Below are 12832 nucleotides of genomic sequence, written 5' to 3'. Positions count from 1 at the left end.
CGGGAGTGCTAAATCGCCGTGCTGGTTTCGGCCGATCCATTCCGCGACAGCGTATCGCGAGCACTGCTCCAGATTATTCAGATGCCCAGTCTTTCAGGGACGAGGGTCGACAGCGTTGCCAAATCCGAAGAGCATCGTGTGGCTGGATTCTGTGGAGATGGAACGAGCCATCAGAGAGAGAGAGAGAGAGAGAGAGAGAGAGAGAGAGAGAGAGAGAGAGAGAGAGAGAGAGAGAGAGAGAGAGAGAGAGGGAGAGGGAATAAGGCAGGGGCGCCACTGCTAGCGACACCGGGATCGATCCTTGCGCCTTGTGATTTGCGAGGTGTTTACCAACTTGCGACCTCCATTTGCAGGCCTGCAGCTGCCGCCGAGAGAAGAAGACTCTCGCTCGAGGGAAGGAGGGAGGAAGACGAAGAACATGTTCTGTCCACACCAAAAAAAGAAAAAAAAAACTGCCAGTCTTTTCAGCCCGAAGCAGACTCTCGCTCGATGCGCGCCTCTTGAGTCTTGCCTGTGATTTGCCAAGTGCGCGTCTGCGCCGACGGGGGGGATTCCCGGCGACGCGAAACGTTTTCTGCCGAATCGTGTGCTGTCCCCTCGCCGAGAACGCGCATAGCCATGCATTGACCGGCTTTTGTGTGTGTGTGTGTGTGTGTTCTCTTTGCAGGCCAAAGCAAGCATGGATGCATGCGTTGCAGGCCGTTCTAGAAACCTGGCTCGCTCGTAGCATCAGAATCCAATGCGTCGTTCTCTCTTCACCGGTTGCAGTGGCAGGCAGCTTTGGCCCTGATCGCGATCTCTCGTCAAGGTGGGGGTGGCTACGCTACTCGTGTAGCGATGTAAATTGATGCGGATTGGCACTCGGTAATTCGGGATTGTATGGGAACGTGCATGTGCTGGTTAACGACTGAACCCAGATAGAAAATTTACCCTTGGCGATGGATTGATGTGAAGCGGCACTACGGACACCGGAGAAGGCAGTGCGTGCGTGCTTGCTGGGATGCAATGCAAGAGCGGCAAGGTATTCCTCTCGTTACTGGCTGCCTCAAATCATGATCCCCAGAATGTATGGATAATTAATCACTTACTCCAATGGCTACATTCTTGCATTTTAAAAACGTTCGCGTGTAGGCGCCACCACCATTGCCTGCCATGGAAAAAAGGAGGTTCATCCATCCATCCATCCATCCATATGCTTGTCCTCATCAGGTAGAGAGGGTTAGAGTAGGCCATGCTAGAAAACCACTGTGCGGCCAGTGCAATAGAAGTCAACAACTAATATACAATCGATCTTATGTGCAAGCATACAAATAAACATTCTGATCCGTTAGGTCACGATCCAATCATATAATTTCATTTCACACTTAACCTCTTGTACTAATGTCTATAGTTGGATCATGGTCTAACAGATTAAAAAATTCGCTTGCACGCTTTGCATATTTGTTGTTGCCGTAATAGAAAAGCAAATACTCACGTGTGGCTGGAATGCAATCTGCCACAACGACTAAATTTTTTTTATTTCAATCAGTCTCTAGCTTGCCAGTGCAGGACAGGGGTTCTCCCATAATGAGAATTTTGGTAAAGGAGATTCCATGCTCCAGGATGGTGTGCAAGTCAAAGATGGGACCCCTGCACAAATCACAAGAAGACCCTTATTTAGAATATCTCCCTTTAGAATATTTGTCGCCGGTTACTTCATTTTTTAGTTAAAACACGATAAATAAAAAATAACGGAGAGAGTATTTACCACCGCTAAACTAACAGTTTTGCATTTTACTGGGAAAAAACAAAACAAACATGTTATTACTATACATCTAAAACGCCTGCAATTTCCTCTCTTTTTCCATCAGACGACTTGGACAAAAGGCTACCAATACCACCTCGCCTACAGGCTACAATGAAGGGACGTCTGATCTGATTGGCATCTCCAAAAGAAAGGAACCATGTACTGTTCCCAGCACGTTGTCATCAGGCTCACTGCTCAGAATGAGTGGATGACTGTTAACGGCTCTACAAAGGCACTACCCAGTGGTCGTTATTACATACATGGCTACATAATCAGCAGATCCTCTTTCAACAAAGGCACACGTCATTGATCAGATCGATGCATGGCGCCACTACCAGTACCACACAGACCAGTGGATGCCACCCCCTCACCAACCTCTGGCCGCTTTGCAGCACGTACGGTGCAGCTAGAGCAGTAAGTACCCTTTCAGCATGACGAACTGACAGTGGTTTTGGGCTGTGATCGATGATGACGGCCAATATAATCTCGATCAGCGGCATTTGTTTCATGTGCTGGAATAAGCTAGCTAGCTAGCTAGTTGGCGGCGGGCACTGACTGACTGTAAAGCCAAACAAGCCCAAGTGGAGCTGCAAAGGTGAGGACTGTGGAGTGAATCCGTCGCCAATCGCATCCAACTCGACGCTGTCGGCGATGCGAGTGCACGCATGGATCCACGAGCATTTTTTTCAGCGAGCTTGACGCACGCAAATACTTAAAATAACAGTACCGCTATACGTTACGTTTTTTCTATGTTTTTTTAATAATTCCTTTAAAATTTATATAGCATTCCTGCGAAAATCCAGCATTCAAAAGGAGCTGGACTGGTGTGACGTACGATGACGACGATGTGTGGTGTACGTATGTGACAAGGTCGTGGTTAGCAATCTCAGTCTGGACTCACACCTGCAACGTGATCTGTGTGGACGGGGCAATTATATTTCGTTTCAGAGGCGAATGCGGTTACTAGCCGCGAGCGACGGTCCGATGGGCACATCCAAGAGCAGTCAACATCGTAGTTTGAATCCTGAAAACGATCTTGATCCGGCTGCATTGCATGCACTAGGTGATGCATGAACAAACATATACCACATGATTAGTTTCCCTGCTACCCGCGCTCATGTCCTCCGCATGCGTTGACTACGTCCAAAGCGCTGATTGGTTGCATGCACATGCAAAGACTGATCTACACGGGCGGGTGCAATGCAGTGTACTTTTTTCACCAATTAGATGCATGAGCGGGGACGGGAGGTTCCTAGATCCCAGCCCGTCCAGACTGGCGCGAGCCTGACGTTGATGAGCGTGCCAACCAATCATGCGGATAGTGTTCATCTCCTTTTCAACGGATCTCAGTTCAGGCTGGTGTCAGTGGGGGCGGGAGTGCGGACGGCAGGGGCCGGCTATAGGCGAGAATAGGTCGGGAGAGCGTTTCCGGGTGACACGGCTGGCGCCTGGTGAGAGTGGACGATATCTCGCTCGGACTAGGGAGGGGCACTGGCACGAGATAGAGTGACAGGCGGTTTCCATTGTATCTAGCTGTTTTTATAGTCCAAAAAAATCAAAAATATGCAAACAATCATAAATTTCATTCTCAGTCTCTATAAATACCACTACCTAGGTGGAGCTCATTTCACACACTATTTCATTATGTTGTGTGATTCCTAAATGTTGAAATAAACTTAAATGAATTACTTAATTTTAAAATAAAAAAGTTAATATGGCTATAGGTTGAGGCTATAATTTATTAATTTAGTATAATTTATACACTGGAGCAGCAGAGGTGAAAATGAAGTCAGAAGCTAATGTAGGAGGGGTGAGAGAAGGATGGTGCTCGAACGAGCCTCATAGTTCATTCCTCCGCACTGTCCGGTAGCCAGCTTTACTTCCCGTTCGGAGCAAAATCCCATCCATCATCCTCCGACTCTGACTAGAGGAGTCTGCGGTGGATTCTTCGTAGAATGACATGACGATTCTATCACAAATGAACTGTTGTGCTGACTAGGGCTAGATATTTAGCCAGTTTGATTCGGTTCGTTCAAGTTTAGGCTGGCTGGACTCTTTAAACTAATGAGTCGCAGAGTCAGCACAGTTATAAGCTCGAATTGACTAGTTTAGCTCATGAGCCAGACTGAAAAAATGCGTGTATAGTAATAATTAATTTTTAAATAATTTTAAACTAATTTAACAATAGAAAAATAGTAATTATACTCATAGTTTTACAGATTTATCAATGTAACACCAAAATAACACACATCATTACTCATTAGTTCACAATTCGCGCACATATTCGCATAGACCAATTTAACACATAGAGATAATTAATCAATTATTAGTTTAACTCATAGATCATAGATCCTAAATATTTATAACATGTTCATAAATTGTTATTTAAATGATATGCATATAATTTTGTTTTGCTGTAATATGATAGCCCTTTTAACTCGTGAACTGACTCGTTAACGAACCGAAATATGATATCATTTTAGGTCCTAAAATAATTCAAATGGGCCAAACTAACCATAATTCAAACGAGCCGACAAGTCAGGGTCATTTTATTCACCATCAGTGCGGACGAGTCGCGACTCGCGAGCTGCACTGCACTGCACTGCACTGCACTGCGTCACCACCTGCTGGCTGCTGCCGTCTGCACCTCTGACTTCATTCCAGGCAATCTACTTCGGTAGATGACTGTCCTGTGGAATCGGCGTGGTATGGTATGGTATGTACCTGCCTGCAGACGACCACAGCGCCCCTGCTAGTAAAGTACTATCAGCTTTTGGCTCTCAGTCAGCCAAGGGCCAAGCCAGCCCAGCCATCCACTAGTCAGTCAAGTCTCAAGTGAGTGCCCGCCTCTTTTCACTCAACAATTTCATGCCATGCCACATTATCAAATCCCTTCAACGGATTTGCCTTTCTTTCCCTCCATTTCTCTCGCCCGAACAAAAGAGAGAGGAACTCTCCTTTACTCGATCCGATTCGTGCACATCTTTCTCCTCGACAGCGACCACACTCTCCTTTTCTTCCCAGCTCCTCCTCTTGCCTGCCTGCCTGCCTGCTTCTCTTACCATGTGTGTGTATATATATGTGTGTAAATAAATAAACAATATAAAGACCTGAGCACACCGGCCAGCCCTTCTCGATCAGCCTCACTAGCGCTCTCCAAGAGCATGAACAATCGTCTGCTGCTCTACTAGACGGACGGACCAAACCAAACCCTCCTTTTTCGTCACTAGCAAATTAAAGGGAAGCGAGATCGACCTCACCGTCCGTGAGTCCGTCTTCTTCAACTCCATCGTCGGCGTCGCGCGCGCGGAGTGTTTGGTTGCTCGGGAGAGGAGACTATATATGGAGACGACCAAGAGCTTGGAGGTTGCTAGGGGCGCCATGGACGACGACGACCACGAGGAGGCGTGGGTGCACGACTCCTCCGTCGATCACCGCGGGAGGTCTCCCGCCCGCGCCACCACCGGGTCCTGGAAGGCCGCCATGTTCATCATCCGTGAGTGCTGTTTACTACTTATTATTAGCTTTAGTCTGGATCGGAGCTCCATGCATGTATGCCGACCACCGGTCGCTCCTTGTCGTCGTCCCGTCGTAGCTGTTTTTAACTTCCTCCTCCCTTCGCACGCACGTCCGCAGTGATCGAGTTCAGCGAGAGGCTGAGCTACTTCGGCATAGCCACGAGCCTCATGATCTACCTCACCAAGGTGCTGCAAGAGGAGATGAAGGCGGCCGCCAAGAATGCCAACTACTGGATGAGCGTCACCACGCTCATGCCCCTGCTCGGCGGCTTCCTCGCCGACGGCTACCTCGGCAGGTTCTCCACCGTCGTCGTCTCCACCGCCGTCTACCTGCTGGTGAGGGGACTTACTAATATTTATATATGCACGGGGCCCATGAGATCGACAACCGATCGGCAGGCGGCAGCCAGCACCTGATCAGCTGCGGTGTGTAGTGTGTGTGTGTTCCACATTTCCCCCGTCCGGCGGCCATCCTGATTCCTGACCTCTCTCCTACCGCAGGGCCTGACGGTGCTGGCGACGGCGCAGCTGGCGCCGGGGCTGGGGCCCGACCGCTCGCCGCGCCTGCACGAGGCGCTCTTCTTCGCCGGCATCTACCTGGTGTCCGCCGGCACCGGCGGGCACAAGCCGGCCCTGGAGAGCTTCGGCGCGGACCAGTTCGACGAGGCCCACGCGGCGGAGCGGGTGCGCAAGATGTCCTTCTTCAACTGGTGGAACTGCGCGCTCTGCTCGGGCGTCCTGCTCGGCGTCACCGCCGTCGTCTACGCGCAGGACCGCGCCGGCTGGGGCGCCGCCACCGTCGCGCTCGCCGCCGTCATGGCCGCCTCGCTCGCCGTCTTCCTCGCCGGCCGCCGGTACTACCGCTACAGGGTGCCCGAGGGCAGCCCGCTCACGCCGCTGCTCCAGGTCCTCGTCGCCGCCTTCAGGAATAGGCGACTCCCGCTGCCGGACGACGACGCCGAGCTGTACGAGGTCAGGCGGCCGCAGAGTGGCAAGAGGAGGCTGCTTTGCCACACCTACCAGCTGAGGTCACGTTGCATTCACTTCTCATTCCCATTCTCCCCGGCGGCCTTAATTTAGCTTCCCTTTCAAATAAACAAAAAAAAAAAGCGATCGCGAAATGCAATGGATCCTTTAGATAGAACTGACGAAACAGTCGCTAGTGCATCGTGATTGCGATCCGAGTTCATCCGTTTTTGCCATCTATCTTTACTGCTCGTGGACGAACAAATAAATCGATCTGGATGAGATCTCCGAAAAGCAAAAGGACCAGCGTAATCGAATTGGAGCATGAGCGCCAGCGGTGGTGGGTTGTTGAGCCTTGAGCGTGACGCGTGCGTGGCATGGTGCGTGCAGGTTCCTCGACAAGGCAGCCATAGTAGTGGAGCCCGGCGCCGGCGAGGACGCCTGCGGGCCGTGGCGGCTGGCGACGGTGACGCAGGTGGAGGAGACAAAGCTGGTGCTGGCGATGGTGCCCATCTGGGTGTGCACGCTGCCCTTCGGCATGGCGGTGGCGCAGGTGTCCACCTTCTTCATCAAGCAGAGCAGCGTGATGGACCGTCGCCTGGGCCCGCACTTCGAGCCCCCGCCGGCGTCGGTGTTCGCGCTGTCGGCGGTGGCCATGATCGGCACGGTGGCGGCCTACGACAAGGCGCTGGTGCCGTACCTGCGGCGCGCCACGGGAGGGGAGCGCGGGATCAGCATCCTTGGGCGCGTGGGCATCGGCATGGCGTTCGCCATCGCGGGGCTGGGCGTGGCGGCGGCGGTGGAGCGGCGGCGCCTGCTGTCGGCGGGCGCCGCGCGGCCGTCGACGTCGGTGCTGTGGCTTGTGCCGCAGTTCGCGCTGATGGGCGTGGCCGACGGGTTCGCGCTGGTGGGCCTGCAGGAGTACTTCTACGAGCAGGTCCCCGACGGCATGCGCAGCCTGGGCATCGGCCTCTACCTCAGCGTCATTGGCGCCGGGAGCTTCCTGAGCAGCCTGGTGATCACGGCGGCGGACCGCGCCAGCTCCCGCGGAGGGCGCGCCGGCTGGTTCGCCAAGGACCTCAACCGCAGCAGGCTGGACCTCTTCTACTGGCTGCTGGCGTGCATCAGCGCCGTCAACCTGGCATTCTACGCGCTGGTCGCCACCAAGTGCTCGTACAAGCAGACCGTCAGGGCCGGCAGGGTCGGCGACGAGGTCGAGTGCGCCGCGTAGCTGCTGCTGTACGTGGTGGTCATGAAACCAACCATGCATCAGCCGCACGACCATGTGTATTATTACTATTATAGGGGCTAATAGGAACTAGCTACTCGTTGATCGTGTTGTTGCTCTAGCTAGCTTGGGTACAAGTAGTACATTCATGCCACGTCGTGTTGTATATGCTGCTCGTAGACGTTGGTGTATGTGTACTGGCGCCTGGCGCGTCGTCGAAACGATACGTGTACATACAAGTGATGTTTGGTTCGTTGTAGCAGTGATTTCTCAGCTAAATTAATTACTACTATAATATAATTCGTAAAAATAATAATGCCAAATTAAGGCATTCATCTCCGGCGACGTCGGCGGCGTAACGGCGGACCACCTTATGCTATGCCATATGGCACCGGCCACCGGCAGTGGGTGGCACCGACGCGGCGACGCGCCGTCGCCCGTCGGTCGGGAAGGAGTGGATGGGGTTCAAGGGTTGGGGACTTGGGGCCTTGGGGTGGCAGACTGGCAATGGCAAGGAGGGCTGGCCGGGGGACAAAAATAAAAAGAAAAAGGAAATGGAGGAAAGAGGCTGCCGAGTTACTGGGCCGAAACTAGTTCCTCGGTTGGACCGGCGCGCGAATCTTTCTGGGCCGCGTTAAGAAAAAGGTAACGGCAATCGGCAACCGTGCTAACTTCTTCGGCAAAAGAAGGTCGATCCGTTTTTCAGCCGAAGCTACGAGTCCATGGGCCTTTGTCTCCCATATGCATGCGGCTGCGCGTGCAGATACGCCGACACGGCGATACCGACACGGAATAGGACTAGAAATGGCAATGAGTACCCGCGACCCGATACTCAATGGTTATTTACTCCATTAGAGTATGTATGTGGGCTAAATATTATACCCGTGGGTCTGTTATTGGGCAAAAATCTTCACCCAGTAGGTAAACGGGTATTAGAACGTTCCGCCTTCACCCATACCCGTTAACCCGTGGGTATAAAATACCCAATATAAACTTATCTGAAGCATGAACTTGGACTTCAGTCATCCAACTTTTTTACTATTTAACAACAATTTAATGACCATGTAATGTGCTATGTAGTACTATCACAGTGTTACTACTTTATCCAATTATCTTTGGTGTGTTGAATGGATGGTTAAATGATGCTAGAAAATTTTGTAATGGTGTTTATATGGATATACTTGCTATTTGTATATTATACTAGGTAGGTGCCCGTGCGATGCCACGGAACATAAATTGCGAACCTCCAATGGACTTCATTTGAGACAAGTGATGCCCAAAAAATAGGGGTAAACTGACACAGCTATCACTTGCATTACTTGCCATATGCGCGGAAAAATCTGACATAGCTATCACCCATGAAGATTTCCGATTAACTTGTGGAAGCGGACTTCATTTGAGACAAGACAACAATACCAGTGTTGAGCTTGCCACTCGGCAATGGCACACACGAGAACACGGGATGATCAAGTAAGAACTGAACATAATGCACTAATACAAAAGGCTGGCTTGCGTTCGCTTCCTTGCTTCACAGGAAGCATAGCTGATATACAAATCGAGATTTATGTTCCGTGGCATCGCACGGGCCCCTACCTAGTGATTATCTATGCTCCAACAGCTCCCTCATTTTGTCCCCAAAAAATCCGCGTCCCTCATCAGTATCTGCATGCTTCTCTATTGCATTTTACTGCACATGATGGATTTGTTTGATGTGTAGGAATTTTAAGGTATGTAAAATATCTTAACTTTTAAAATATGTTAATAAGAACATAAAATAGTAATTAGTATTTTGAATTTTAATGTATCTTATCGTAACATGTTCGCTCCGTAGCAACGCACGGGCATTCACCTAGTATACAATGAAGTGTCATACTTTGGCCATCCTTGTCCGTCTGAAATGTTTTCTACAGAATTTTCGTGTGCGCACAATGCTGTCGATTCTGAATGTTTATGTTCAGAGAATATAAGCTCTAAACTGAACAGACATATCATTCTCATTTCACCAGAACCCTAGTGAGAACAGCCCACGATAAATACACAGGAAGAAGGATCAAAGGATCTATATATATATATCGTCACGTATGATCTACTTGTACCATTCATCAATATCTAACTCTATTCGAAGAGCCACTGCTGGACACAAAGGAAAAAAATGTGGGTTGAAACTTTTATCCTAGGAGACAAATATTACATTCGGAGGTGTAATCCCCATCATCTCGTAATATGCTTTCTCAGCTTCTGCCATTCTTGTCTGGAAAAGCCCCCACTCTTTCCGGCAACGCTCTCTTAACTGCATACACAGCAACCAGGATAAAGATCATTCACAGCACCTCACACACTCACAAAACATCATGAGATTATCTATCAAAGTCGTCAGATTCATACCCCTTCCCATGGCGCCCTCCCATTCTCCGACTGCCCCTGTGCATTTGGAAGATGCTATTCAGGCGCTACAGTAGAATCTGATTGTACACATTTGTTTCTTTTTTTTCTTCCTTACCTGGTTCCCGAGAGAAGGAATCACTTGGTGTACAATCCATTGGGAATCAACGACACCGATTTTCTCGTGAGCAGGCTGCAAAGAGTTTCAAACGCTTTAATTGAAGGCATATACAAGGTGTCCAAAAGCTACTCTGCTGAAAAAAGGTTTTCTTGTAGCAAATAACTGGGGGGGAAAACTGTCATCAAGGGCCAGCAGAAATAGTCACAGTTCTCTTCAATGCTGTGACTGGTCAGGTTGGAGGTTGTTCCTTGCACGTACAGCGAACAGCCAGTCTGCCGATTGCTACGAGCATGGCAACCACCCACCCTGGGCAGGCGCTGTTTATACGTATTATTATATTAAAATTATTGATCCTTTGTAAAACATAACAGAACATGAGGTGTATTGGTTAGCAGGCGAAGTCTTTGTACCCTTCTTTATCATCTAAGATTATTACTCCAATGGTGCTGGGGTGTGGTTCTACAGTACCAGGCCCAACAGTTGCAGCTTGTGCCCTCCAAATAGATCCAAACCTTGATTGAGTTGTGAAATGGTACTAAACTATAACTTTATAAGTCATCGCATACAAATAGCACAATATAATATCAGCTAATCACAGCCCACAACAGGATATAGTTTCAAATTCTAGAAACAAGCAGAGCAGTTTGGAAGGCTTTTCAAAGAAAACTCACCGCGTCCGAAGGATCAGAAAGTGCATTTAGGAGTGGATCAAAAATATCGTTCAGGTAAGCCAAGAACTGTTCCAGAAAATATGTAAATAAACCATAGGTCCAAATAGACTTGTGTTAATCTAAATGAATTGCAACTCTCATATGTCCAACTCTAAGTTGACAAAATAAAATCACAGCAATGTAAAAGCTTAAAAACATTTAGATACATGTTGAAATTTATCAAAATGCAGCCCAAAAACCATCGCTCTTTTAGTACCTCAGCACAATATCGATCCAGCAAAGTGAAGAACCAATGCAATGCTTCGATTCGAGTGGCCTCATGTTCACTGTTCAATTCTCTGGAAATGAAGGACAAAAGGTCAATGCCTTGTCACAAATTTCATGTTGATATAATTATCAAATACCAGCATAGGCAGAGCATACAGATAGATGCCTAACAGTTCTACATAGTTTCATTTCCAAGGGACTTTATAGAGAACCTTTTTGCGATTGAAAGAATTGCTCCGATATCAAATCCCTCAGCTGGATCAGCTTTTATAGCACGGAGTTCCTCATTTGTTTCGCGTGCAACCTTGCAAACAAATCAGTAACTAAAGTAAATGCTATTCCTGAACATGCACACACCACACAGTTCACATTGCAGTAAGTGTATGAATCATGATGGGAAAGTACCACTCGGATTTTCTCCTCCTCGTCAGATATGCATGGTAAGACAGCGCCCAATATATCTGCATAGTAGGGAACAAGTTGTTCCCCACCAAGCTTCACAAACTCGTTGATCTGCACTTCAAAGGATAAGTCATAAGTCAAGCATTCTTACAAATACTAAACCAGCTTCTGCAGTCTAGATTCTAGGTTTTAAGATCACAGGAAAACATGAAAGACAAATTACCCATGTGATAGATGTCAACCGAGTGAATTCATCAGTAGAGCCTGCCCTCCGAACGAGTATTTCAGCCATACGACCATAATCTACATTCTTTTCATTTTAGGTATGATAATCAGCATTGAAAACAAAAAATGAAGAAACCCTTTAAGAGTATAGCGAAAGGGCTGACTTGGTTTTGGTTGTGGTATGAGTAGCACTCCTCAGTGTCCTGAGTTCGACTGCCCATGGGAGCGAATTTTAGACTAAGGTTAAAAAATCCCATCGTGGGTATGAGTAGCACTCCTCAGTGAAACACATAAATACCTACTTGTGCTTGCAGCCCTTGTGGGGCCAGAGATGTCCTGGTAACATTTCCAGGACCACTTGCTTTCTCCCAAGGATTCTTACACGAATCATCAGAGACTGGTCTACCCCTTGATGACGCAGCAAGAGGTTGTTCTTTGAAAAACAGCAGAGCAGTGTGACTGGCCTGAGCGACACATCTGGCGGTGTCACATCTCCAGGTATCGGCAGTCAACACCTAATTTTGCTATACAATTAAACCAAACAAGCATCAAGCAACCAGGACCACACTGATCTTGTTACAATAGAACCGGGTTGTCATCGATGCACCTTTCCTGTTACACAAAGTAAACTGCAGTGAGCTTGAATTCTTTATAGAAACAATGAGCTTCCAGAATTGCACCCTGATAAAAAACTGGTAAAAGGGCACTTTTGTTCATGTGCTACTCACCGCGCTGAGTTGAGCGAGGCCTTGGCGATGCAGATGCCATGTCGTGTAGATCTTGTAATGGTGTGAGTTGCTTGACAAGGGGGGGGTGCTCCCTAATCATATCAATGTTGAATAATCTAAGACCCTGCCAATCAGGTGAAAGGAAAAAGCAAAATGATACTAATTCACTCTAAAGTCTAAACAGGGGAAAAACGAAGGCGCAAGAATCACATTACCAGTCGTCGTCGTCGTAGTTCTCGTGCCAAGATCTCAAGAAATGGTCTCGGAGGAAGTTCTGATAGGGACATGTTAGAAAATCAGTTGCCTACAATGTTTTCTAATGCAACGTAAAAACCTACAAGGACAAAAAATTGGACAAAAAAAATTCACGAAAGGACCAAACTATGATATTTCCTTTTACTTCAATTGAATTCAAAAACTGCAGATACAAGGACAAAAAAGTGTGACTGGCGCTCTTCTAGAACACCGCTTTGCAGAACGTACTGATTCAGTAAGTGATACTTTTTCGTTGCCTTGTAATTTTGTTTTTCGTGGTGTG

The 12832-nt window shown here is 48.3% G+C and overlaps 2 protein-coding genes across 2 annotated transcripts; one reads left to right on the top strand and one right to left on the bottom strand.

Moving 5' to 3' along the window:
- The first annotated feature begins 4769 nt into the window (after nucleotides 1-4769).
- LOC103625754 (protein NRT1/ PTR FAMILY 5.6) lies at nucleotides 4770-7784 on the top strand. Its single transcript, XM_008646151.3, has 4 exons — nucleotides 4770-5282; nucleotides 5423-5640; nucleotides 5806-6332; nucleotides 6661-7784. Exons 1-4 carry the CDS (start codon nucleotides 5129-5131, stop codon nucleotides 7499-7501), a joined length of 1740 nt encoding a protein of 579 aa, XP_008644373.1. The 5' UTR covers nucleotides 4770-5128; the 3' UTR covers nucleotides 7502-7784.
- A 2832-nt stretch (nucleotides 7785-10616) lies between these two features.
- On the bottom strand, nucleotides 10617-11697 carry LOC103625753 (protein VAC14 homolog). Its single transcript, XM_008646149.4, has 5 exons — nucleotides 11565-11697; nucleotides 11345-11452; nucleotides 11152-11243; nucleotides 10929-11010; nucleotides 10617-10738 (listed from the first exon to the last, which is right to left on the bottom strand). The coding sequence occupies exons 1-5, from the start codon at nucleotides 11631-11633 to the stop codon at nucleotides 10658-10660; spliced, it is 432 nt and encodes a 143-aa protein (XP_008644371.1). The 5' UTR covers nucleotides 11634-11697; the 3' UTR covers nucleotides 10617-10657.
- Between the last annotated feature and the right edge of the window lie 1135 nt (nucleotides 11698-12832).

The sequence above is a fragment of the Zea mays genome, chromosome 5 (assembly GCF_902167145.1).
Source record: "Zea mays cultivar B73 chromosome 5, Zm-B73-REFERENCE-NAM-5.0, whole genome shotgun sequence".
Taxonomy (NCBI): domain Eukaryota; kingdom Viridiplantae; phylum Streptophyta; class Magnoliopsida; order Poales; family Poaceae; genus Zea; species Zea mays.
The sequence above is the reverse complement of the archived record's forward strand: the minus strand, read 5'-3'. Positions and strand labels throughout refer to the sequence as shown.